Source organism: Lithobates pipiens, unplaced genomic scaffold (genome assembly GCF_037356315.1).
Source record: "Lithobates pipiens isolate NorthernLeopardFrog02 unplaced genomic scaffold, aLitPip1_a1.2 Scaffold_13, whole genome shotgun sequence".
Classification (NCBI taxonomy): Eukaryota; Metazoa; Chordata; class Amphibia; order Anura; family Ranidae; genus Lithobates; species Lithobates pipiens.
Window position 1 is genome coordinate 404,637,892 of NW_027507718.1, and position 12,017 is coordinate 404,649,908.

A 12,017-nucleotide genomic window follows, 5' to 3' on the forward strand; every position below is an offset into this window, starting at 1 on the left:
CAACAAATAGGACAAAATAACAGAAAAAGTCAATGTGCATAACTATTCACCCCCCTAAAGTTAATACTTTGTAGAGCAACCTTTTGCAGCTATCACAGCTCCAAGTCACTTTGGATAAGTAAAGCCACGTACACACGTAGCCGTCTGTCCGACGTACTTAGTCTGGCGGACGTCCGCCAAACTGTCCGTCGGAATTTTCGAACGGGCTACTTGCCCACACACGGCACTTTTTCAGCGGACTAATACTAATACTACTAAGTCCGCCGTACTTTTGAAATGAACGGACTCGCCCACACACGCGGAGGAAAGTCCGCTCATTTTGAGCGCGTCTCCAGGTAGGCGGGGCCCGCGAAGGAGACGTCGCTGGCCCCGCCGCCTGGTATGGACTTAAAGGGGAACCCCCAACGCCGAAAAAAATCGGCGTGGGGGCCCCCCCCAAGTCCACAACAGACCCTTGTCCGAGCACACTACCCGGCCGGCCAGGAAAGGGGGGCACCCCCCCTCCTTAGCCGTACCAGGCCGCGTGCCCTCAACATGGGGGGTGCCTTGGGGAGGGGGGGGCCGCGCGGCCCCCCCACCCCAAAGCACCTTGTCCCCATGTTGATGAGGACAAGGGCCTCTTCCTGACAACCCTGGCCGTTGGTTGTCAGGGTCTGCGGGCAGGGGGGCTTATCGGAATCCGGGAGGCCCCTTTAATAAGGGGGCCCCCGGATACCGGCCCCCCACCCTATGTGAATGAGTATGGAGTACAATGTACCCCTACCCATTCACCTGTAAAAAAGAAGTACAAAAAAAAAACACAACACACGAGATAAAATACTTTACTGCACAGCTCCGGGGGTCTTCCGTCTGCGGGGGTCTTCTCGCCGGACTCCTCCACTCCTCCTATCTTCTTGTAGCTCTTTTGCTAGCGGAGGAGTCCGGCTTTCTTCCTCGCCGCCGGCCTCTTCTCCCGACTTCGGGGGTCTTGTCCCCCTCTTCGGTTCTTCTGCTGGGCCACCGCGCCTTCTTATAGCTCTTTTACAGGCGGTGGCCCGGTCTTCTGTCGCCGCTGCCGCCTTCCGTTCTTCTTCTTCTTCTCCTTCTCCTTCCCCAAGGCACCCCCCATGTTGAGGGCACGCGGCCTGGTACGGCTAAGGAGGGGGGGGGGGGGCGCTCGCTCGCCCCCCTTTCCTGGCCGGCCGGTTAGCGTGCTCGGACAAGGGTCTGTTGTGGACTTGGGGGGGACCCCCACGCCGATTTTTTTCGGCGTTGGGGTTCCCCTTTAAGTCCATACCAGGTGGCGGGGCCAGCGATGTCTCCTTCGCGGGCCCTGCCTACCTGGAGACGCGCTCGAAATGAGCGGACTTTTCTCCGGGCGGGAAAAGTCCGCTCATTTCAAAAGTACGGCGGACTGGCATACACACGGCCGGATTGTCCGCCGAAATGCGAGTACGGCGGGCAGATTGTTGTGCAAACCGAAATTTTAAGTCCGCCGTACTGTCGGGTCAAAAAAGTATGCCGGAGGCTACACACGGGGGGATTGTTTGGTGGACTTAAGTTTGCCGGACTTATCCACCGGATTGTTTGATCGTGTGTACGCGGCATTAGTCTCTATGAGCTTGCCACATCTTACCACTGGGATTTTTGCCCATTCCTCCTTGCAAAACTGTTCCAGCTCCTTCAAGTTGGATGGTTTGCACTTGTGAATGGCAATCTGTAGGTCTGACCACAGATTTAATATTGGATTGAGGTCTGGGCTTTGACTAGGCCATTCCAACACATTTACATGTTTCCCCTTAAACCTCTAAAGTGTTGCTTTAGCAGTGTGTTTGGGGTCATTGTCCTTCTGGAAGGTGAACCTCCGTCCTAGCATCAAATCACACACAGAGTGGTTCAGGTTTTGCTCAAGAATATCCTTGTATTTAGCACCATCCATCTTTCCCTCAACTCTGACCAGTTTCCTAGTCCAGATTGATGAAAGACATCCCCACAGCATGATGCTTCCACCACCATGTTTCACTGTGGGGATGGTGTTCTTTGGGTGATGTGATTTTTTGGGTTTGCGCCAGACATAGTGTTTTCTTTGATGGCCAAAAAGTTCAATTTTAGCACCTTCCTCCATACATTTTAGGAGTCTCCCGCATGCCTTTTCGCAAACTCAAAACGTGCCATTTTGTTTTTTGCTGAAAGTAATGGCTTTCTTCTGGCTACTCTGCCATAAAGCCCAACCCTATGGAGCGTACGGCTTATTGTTGTCCCATGTACAGATACTCCAGTCTCTGCTATGGAACTCTGCAGCTCCTCCAGGGTTACCTTAGGTACCTTAGGTCTCTGTGCTGCCTCTCTGATTAATGCCCTCCTTGCCCGGTCCATGAGTTTTGGTGTACGCAGGTTTGCTGTTGTGCCATGTTCTTTCCATTTGGTTATGATAGATTTGATGGTGCTCCTAGGGATCATCAAAGATTTGGATATTTTTATATAACCTAACCTAGACGTGTACTTCTCAACAACATTGTCCCTTACTTGTTTGGAAAGTTCCTTGGTCTTCATGGCAGTGTTTGGTTAGTGGTGCCTCTTGCTTAGGTGTTGCAGCCTCTGAGGCCTTTCAAAGGTGTGTATATGTAATGACAGATCAGTGTGACACTTAGATTGCACACAGGTGGACATCATTTCCCTAATTATGTGACTTCTGATGGTAATTGATTGCACCAGAGCTTTTTATGGGTTTCATAACAAAGGAAGTGAATACATGCGCAAACGGCAATTAACGTTTTTTTATTTCTGAAAAATAGTTTTATGTATATATATATTTTTTTAAATACTTTTTCAAGGCACTCTATATTGGTATTTGTTGTGCCAGTAATTTTGGTCACTAGTGTGGATACCCAGCAGGGTCCCAGACAACAATAAACACTGGACAGCAGCTTCTTCTATACACTACCCAACATGAAAAACTATTTTTTTTTTGATTCACTTTAAGACCAAATATCATCTTTTACCTGGAGAGATTTAACTTTTCCTACAACACAGTCTTGCGATGAGGCCTGAACTTCCTGGTCATCTTCTGCTTGTTCATCAGGTATGAAGATACTGTCATGGGAAAATGCTCTTGTTCCCATGCTACTAACAAGGAACCTGGAATGAGAATGTTTTGCCACTTAGGATGCAGAAATGCAAGCAAAAAAATGCTAATAAAGTTATAAAGCACAAATCAACCTAAACTGCCTTATATATATAATACCATTTAAATATTTGAATCTGCCAATGAATCTACCAATGAATATAATTATGTATTTCTTAAAAACCATGAAATGTTTTTTAATGTGGACACATACAGTGAGGGAAAAAAAGTATTTGACCCCCTGCTGATTTTGTATGTTTTCCCACTGACAATAACATATAGTTTTAATGGTCAGTTTATTATACCAGTGAGAGACAGAATAACTACAAAAATATCCAGAAAAACTTATTTCAAAAAAGTTATCATTTGATTTGCATTTTAAGGGGTGAAATAAGTATTTGATTCCCTATCAATCAGCAAGATTTCTGGCTTCCAGGTGTCTTCTATACAGGTAACAAGTTGAGATTAGGAGCACTCGCTTAAAATGAATGCTCCTAATATCAGCTTGTTACCTGTATAAAAGACACCTGTCCACAGAAGCAATCAATCAGTCAATCCGATTCCAATCTCTCCACCATGGCCAAGACCAAAGAGCTGTCCTAGTATGTCAGGGACAAGATTGTAGACCTACACAAGGCTTAAATTGGCTACAAGACCTTCACCAAGCAGCTTGGTGTGCGGGTGACAACAGTTGGTGCGATTATTCGCAAATGAAAGAAACACAAAATGGCTGTCACTCTCCCTTGGTCTGGGGCTCCATGCAAGATCTCACCTCGTGGAGCTTCAATGATCATGAGAACAGTGAGGAATCTGCCCAGAACTACACGGGAGAATCTTGTTAATGATCTCAACGCAGCTGGCACCATAGTCACCAAGAAAACAATTGGTAACACACTACGCCATGAAGGACTGAAATCCTGCAGTCCCCGCAAGGTCCCCCTTCTCAAGAAAGTACATGTATAGGCCCATCTGACGTTTGCTAATAAACATCTGAATGATTCAGAGGAGAACTGGGTGAAAATGTTGTGGTCAGATGAGGCCAAAATCGAGCTCTTTGGCATCAACTCAACTCGCCATGTTTGGAGAAGGAGGAATGCTGCCTATGACCCCAAGAACACCATCCCGTCAAACATGGAGGACATGGACGTGGAAACATTATGCTTTGGGGGTGTTTTTTCTGCAAAGGGGACAGGACAACTTCACTGCATCAAAGGGACGATGGATGGGGCAATGTACTGTCAAATCTTGGGTGAGAACCTCCTTCCCTCAGCCAGGGCATTGAAAATGGGATGTGGATGGGTATTCCAGCATGTCAATGACCCAAAACACATGGCCAAGGCAACAAAGGAGTGGCTCAAGAAGAAGCACACTAGCCACTCTCCAGACCTTAATCCCATTGAAAATATGTGGAGGGAGCTGAAGGTTCAAATTACCAAATGTCAGCCTGGAAACCTTAATGTCTTGGAGCTGCAAGGAGGAGTGGGACAAAATCCCCCCTGAGATGTGTGCAAACCTAGTGGCCATCTACAAGAAACGTCTGACCTCTGTGATTGCCAACAAGGGTTTTGTCACCAAGTACTAAGTCATGTTTTGTGAAGGGATCAAATAATTATTTCCTCCATTAAAATACAAATCAATTTATACCTTTTTTTTTCTGGATATTTTTGTTGTTATTCTGTCTCTTACAGTTATAATAAACCGACCATTAAAATTATAGACTGATCATTTCTTCGTCAGTGGACAAACATACAAAATTAGCAGCCGATCAAATACTTTTTCCCTCACTGTAAATACTTTAGTTGAATTTTCTTTAAACTTATGTTTGCATGTGCTGCTGAGCCTCCTTGTTTGAACAAACTGAGATTGCAACGAGGGGTGTAAAGTGAAAGAAAATGCCATAATGTGGTTGTCACCAGAACAGAATAGTAATAGAGGAGAAATATTCCAATGGGGACACTAGTTTCGGTGACAACCAGGGATTCCCTAACTTTGGATGCATTTCCTTCCACTTCCTGTTTTGGCTATGGGACAGGAAGTAAAGGGAATCTCCTCAATGGGACCCAAATGTCAAAAAAATGACAGGGCTTATAACCCCCCATTACTCTAATTTAAACTAAAATGAAAAAAAAAAAAAGTTTTACCTTTAGTTCTACTTTAAGTAGGAATACTAATGATTATTTAATGCAGAAAGGAAACCACAGTTGCTTATTTAGAAGCCTTTCTATGGTAGCTCTGCTTTGCAAATTCAAGAACAATTTCAGCAGCCACAAGCAAATCTTCACAGATAATTAATCATTTAGAGGCTATAAGTGAAAAATGGAATCTATATAAATGAGATGGTAAAGATTAGCAATGTTTGAAGTTGAGTAAAATACACAAGGGCATGGCAGCTAAACCAATACTACATTAACATATAACTGAGAAGTACAGCATATGAGCAAAATATCACAATTATTCACGCTTTACTAAAGACCTACTTTACATGTAACATGGCAGATTTGTAGTGACCCATATTTAATACCGCTAGAGGATAGATTTCCGATCGCTCATGTGAAAAAGCTAGATTTAAGGGGGAACTTCGCTTCAGTCTTCAGCATAATAACATAATACTATGATGTATGATATTAAATGTATAGAAATACACTGGTGAAAATTTGAGACTAGAGAAGAGGAAGGAGAACAGATGTTCCACAGTGAGGTAGGAGGAGTACCATGAATCTACCTATAAACCTTGACAGGGCTGACCTCTTGACAAGGCAACATTCTTATGTTTTAATATGTTCTAATATTATCCACCCATGGAGCAGGCAATAGGTTGTTCCTTTCCAGAGTCCAATGCAGATAAGTGGAGAATTGTGGTGTATATCCCAAAGGGTCTGTAAGTCACCTAACAGTTCTAAGTACTCAAATAAAGGGTACTTAAGGCTATATTCTATATAACTATAGATCCCTATAGAGGTCATGATTCAATGCTGTTATCACTATTGACAAGGTTCACAGATCCTCATAACTCCCCTACTCCTATAATAAAAAAAAAATGGTAGTCCACTATATGTATTAGGCAGTCCATCACCTATAAGCTGATTGCCTGTTGGGGGATCAGGAAGATATTTTTATCCCCCGCTGGATCAAATTGGATCATGCTTTTTTTTTGTTTTTTTTGTTTTTTGCATTCCTTTGGATCTACTGTGGGTATAGGATTATATATGGAAATTTTCTATCTGTGTGTGTTTTTATTTCTATATTGGTTGAACTGTATAGACTTGTGTCTTTTTTCATCCAGCTTTACTATGTAACTAGAAAATACCATGTGTCTAGTTGTTACAATATCAAGGGGTTTGCCAGATGTAAAGAACTTGGTCAGCAAAAATATTTACACAGCATACAGGCATAGAAATGGGGAGAGATGTTACCCCTCCCCATGTCCCCCCGCCATGTGTGCAATGTTGATCCATTCAAACCAAGAATTCTGCCTTTGTGATGTCATCAAATCGCATACGTGGTGTTGACATGCTGATGACATAATCACACATGTGCTTTGGCACCAATTTGGCAATCCTTACCTAAGTCCAGAAAATCCTGAGCAGGCAAAGCCACCCACAATATGCCCCACTGGCATGGGAACCATGCCAGTCAGTCAAACCCCCATAGTTGCATATCAGAGGTAGAGGTGTGTGGCATGCCCAGAGATCCTATCTACACCACTAACTGATCAACTGGGTGCACAACTGGCAGGTATCTAACACACAATTGACACACGTAAAGTCACACAAATAATATGCATTCACATTAAACATTAAATATGAGCTTGTCAAAATCATCATTATTATTTACCTGCCTTTATAACAAAATCCTCAATCTTACACCTAACCAGAATCACTGTGATAGAGCAGATTAAGAAAAGGAGTTATAACTGGTGATGTCATTCAATCCGAATGGAAATGTAGCCAGCAAATAATAATGCATTTCCAATTGCAATAATCTGTTGTCCCAATCCCCTCTACAAGGGTCAGGATGAACTCTATCCAAAACAATGAACCTAATACCAGAGGGGTAAATGCATGCTGTAGCACACTGTGGTGTCCTTTTGGTGACTTGAGATCTCTATTTTGTATGGTGCAGGTACATTAACAAGGCATCATTTGAAAAAATGGGTCTCTCCCACCCCCCAGGTAAAGGGTTGGCATATGATAGGGCATAACATATGCTCATCACCATCCCTTGCACCTGGTGGTAGTGGGAGTCCTTAAAGCCGAACACATTATGATACACAGTAAACCTCAGTGCTTCCAAAATTAAGAAATTATAGTTCAAGTGTTCCTGACTACTCTGTTGTGAAATGGTATTGATTAAATGACCATCTATGATCTGCAAAAAAAATAATGGTATTCTTAATGTAAGACAGTAGGCTCAGTATATGAGGTCTAAGATGCATAAGCATTTGCCTAACACTATGTGGACCTTTAAGGTTCTTTTGACCCTTGGGAAATGCATTGAACGTTTTCCATTATGGCAATGGAGATTGGATAGAGTAATATCCACAGTTGTAAGACACAAGGACAATACATCTATCTCATCATCTCATCATCTATATCTAAACAGATTTTCTGAAAAACAGCCACTCTGTTTTCCCTTGAGGCTCCAGTAGTCGGCCCTGAATGGTTGGATGTGCACAGCTTTGACAGATATCATATAAATTTTAATGTGTCTGCTGTTATCCCTATGGTGGGTTTCAAAAAAATATAAATGGCATACAGTAATTGTGAAATTGATGGGTATGATGTTGTATGCATGTATCCACTTCTAATTTATACATGTATGCTCTCTCGGTCTCTTGATAAAGTGGCTACAAATTGTCATGAAACTAATTGAGACCTTGTTCCCATTTACCTTGTCCCCATTTATGTTTACCTTGAAGAGATCTGGACCAACATGGGACTGAAGGGTTTATGTAATATTATATGATGGTGCAGCCTTTAAAGGGTTTATGTCAGCCCAGGTATTTTGTTGTATATACCAGCCTTATAGGTTTTATGGAAAAAAAATGTATGGTATTAAATAGGGATGATGGTACCGTACTCTCCATATGGGATGTAGACACTCCTAAAACCTCATAATTGTACAATATACTTAAAACTGACTGAAGTTTGTGGGACAGCCTAGTTCTCAAGCCCACTTGTTATCTTTTTAGAGACCAATCTGGATAGAGAATCAAACAGCACAAAGAACACATGCCCCCAAAATGCTGGTATATTGTGTTTTTTTCTTTATCCCCAACATAATATGGAAGATCAGCTTGAATGGTGATCAGTTGAAACAATAAGAATTCACTACAGACTAATCTGTTAATGATGTTGAGATTGAGCCTGACTTTCTTGTGTACAGTCAGCTTTTATAAAGAATGTGTGATAAGTACAGAGAGGTTTTTACATAATCACGTTGCTTTATTTTATTTTTTTTGCCAATTGTGAGGAATATTTGTTTCTACTTGTCATTTTTTTTTCAAGTGCACATACTTTCAATAATAGCTGTGTAGTTATTATTATTATTGTCCTTTTTGAACTGCTAGTGTTTTGCAGTGCCATATCCAAAATAATAATGGGATAACAACATGCCAGAATGATGTGGAAAACACAAGACCTATATATCTGTTCCTATGATTTATGATGGGTATGTTAATATTAGGATATGCAAATTTTGATTACCATCTTGACATATTGGCCATCAAATAATCACACTGAATTACTCCTAATGCTGCGTACACACGATCAGAATTTTGGTCTGAAAAAGCTCTGATGGTTTTCCCAATGGAATTCTGATGGGATTTCGCGCAAGCTGTCTTGTATACACACGGTCACACCAAATTCCGACTGTCAAGAATGCAGTGACGTACAACACTTATGACGGGACTAAAAGAAGGAAGTTCAATAGCCAGTAGCCAATAGCTTCCATGTCGTAGTTGAATGTTGAGTTTTTGCGTGTTGGAATTGCATACACGCGATCGGAATTTCCACTAGAAACCTTTTCCGTCAGAAAAATTGAGAACCTGCTCTCAATCTTTTGCTGGCGGAAATTTGGCCAGCAAAATTCCGATGGAGCATACACACGGTCGCATTTTCCAAAGGAAATCGGTCTTTTGCTGGCCGAAATTCCAACCGTGTGTCAGTAAAAAAGTTTTTTTTTAATGAGAAACATGATGTGAATTCCAGCAGATTTCATTGTTTCTTATCCTTTTCAAAGATCAACAGTGGGTTCCAATGTATTGATCCTTTCACATGTCCTCCTGAAGAAGGCTTTCCGAAACACATCAAGTCTACATGTAAATTATATTGGAAACTGTACATGATGTGAACCTCTAAGCAGAGAGTTTCTTTTAACAGGTGTTGTATTGTTTTAATGAGATTTAAATAAAGACTTGTTTTTATGATACTCAGCTTGTTTCTATATAGTCCACAAGTCCATGACTACCAAATAGAGTTTTGCTTAATGAACAATTTATAAGGACGTAGACATATAGCACACACAGTCTTGGTTTCAATAATTCTTTTTAAATGATGTTGTTACCTGAGATTGAGCGTGACTTTCTTGTGTATAGTCAGCTTTCAAAAGAATTGTGAGATAAGTACAGAGAGGTTTTTTGCACAATCATATTGTTTGTTGTGAGGAATATTTGTTTGTACTTGTCATTTTTTTCATGTGCACTTACTTTTGATAATAGCTGTGTAGTTAATTATTGTTATTATTGTCCTTTATGAAGGGCTAGTGTTTTGCAGTGCCGAATCCCAAATAATAAAGAGATGTAAACCCCAGTAAAAGTACAAATATATACCACAAGAGGAGAACAAGTTTACAAACTAAAAGTGCTCATAGATTTTAGATAACTTCTTCTGACTTAGTTATTTTTCCTATAAGCACTTTATATACACCGTTCTGTAAATGTCCTGAAATTATTCCAGTTGTCATGTGCCCCAAGTAACATTGATCACACCCCAGACTATTGTCTGATAAATGTAGCCACACTACACTGCCTGACATAAGGTAAAGACTGAAGGCCTGGTCCACCTCTGATTCATCCAGTAAGGAAACTGTGTTTACATGGATTCTGCTGTGGTTTAGTCACTTGACGCATTCATTACCTCATAACGTTTCTCATTAAAAAAACGTTTTTTACTGATAAGGCAGACATTGTTGAATCCATAGCCCTAGGGAACCAACCCTTTTCACTGCCTATAAAGTCAATACAGCACAATGTCATTCTTGTAACTGTGTCACAATAATTGTCTGTCACTCCATCGATTCTCTCTGCTTATCTCTTCCTCTACGACAGACAAAAGTTAGGTCAGGATTCAATTTTCTTGTACTTCTTGCAAGATGGGCCTTTCCTAGGTTTTGTTTTGCCAATATTAACAATGTTACCTATAATACATACTTTAAATCATGAACTAGAACCATTACATTCCCACCAGAACCTGTTTTAAATAAAGAAAATGCAAGAAAAATGTATAAGCCTAGTTTACACTATTGTGGTACTTTCATGTGCGGCTAACAAAAATACAGCATTCTGCAATTTTTTGCACTTAAAAATACTGGGAATACACAGGAATGTAACACACAAATGCATGTCAATGCAACTCAGTAAAGAAAAAAAATCACAAATGAAAAAATCATAAATAAAAAAATAAAAAAACACACTGCAAAAGCATTATGCCTTGTACACACGGTCGGACATTCCGACCACAAAATCCGTCTTTTTTTGTCTTGTCCGAAACTTGTGTTGCATACACACAGTCGGACAAAGTTTGTTCGGAAAATCCAATCGTTTGGAACGAGGTGACGTTTATTCCGTATGACGGGACTACGTAGAGGCTAGTAGCCAATAATTTAATATGAGCATGCGTGGCACTTTGTCCGTCGGAATTCTCAGTCAGATCAGATTTTGTTGTCGGAAAATTTGAGATCCAGTTCTCAAACTTTTTCCGTTGGAATTTCATATGGAAAAAATCCGATAGAGCCCACACACGATCGGATTTTCCGACAACATAATCCGATCAGACCTTTTCCATCGGAATTTCTGACCATGTGTACAGGGAATTACAAATGAATGTAATCTCATATGTGGAACTGCACACTGAAAGCAGTGTTTTTGGTTTAAACAAGCCAATATAAAAGATGTCTGCATCGACCTTACTTGTGTGGATGTAGGAACCCGTTTAACAAAGATAAACTTTATGTACCCAGCTTTAGGGCCGGTTCAACCCTGAAACAGGAACGTGGTCAATGTTCCTGTGCGGCTCAGTGCACTGCGATTTTCAGTTCATTCATTTGAATGGGCTGAAATTGTACTGGACCGCACAAAAAGTAGCACATGAACTACTTTTCAAAAATGCACCATGCCAAATCGCATGGTACTTCTGTACCATGTCATCAGGTGCAGGCAAGCAGTTTGGGGTGTCATTAGAAATATATTGACACCTCCAGCAAATCGCTCACCCAGTGCATTTTTAACACAGCATGTAAACATGCATGGAATATGGTTTTCCAGCACCACCTTCTGGTGTGAATTGGCCCTTAAAAAATGTGAAAGATTTTGCGTTACTAGAACATACTTTCCATTGCCATCTATAGACAATCACACCAGACCCTCATTAATTATTCATAAAATGGAACTCTATATGTCAGCCTCTACTTGCCCAACTGTCAAAGCTGGGCATACACCATTAGAATTTTGTTTGAAGTTTTGCATCAATTCAGAAAAATAATTTGTCACAGAAGTCAATCTTGCCATCATTGAGTCAGTTAATTTCATTCAAAAGCCCTTAAAATTTCATCCAGACATGCAACTTCAATGAAATCCTAGACAAATTACCAGGTTTCTTTTATGTATAGCACATGCACATTACAATTTTTATGATTC

General features: G+C 41.1%; 1 protein-coding gene across 3 annotated transcripts in view; it reads right to left on the reverse strand.

The window, feature by feature from the left end:
• CRACD (capping protein inhibiting regulator of actin dynamics) overlaps positions 1 to 12,017 on the reverse strand; it is a 240,215-nt gene that overhangs the window by 47,284 nt on the left and 180,914 nt on the right. For all 3 annotated transcript variants that reach the window (XM_077477445.1, XM_077477446.1, XM_077477448.1), the window contains exon 4: positions 2,982 to 3,117. In XM_077477445.1, the coding sequence (XP_077333571.1) occupies positions 2,982 to 3,101 (120 nt within the window). In that variant the 5' untranslated portion in view covers positions 3,102 to 3,117. The remainder of the gene's footprint in view (positions 1 to 2,981; positions 3,118 to 12,017) is intronic.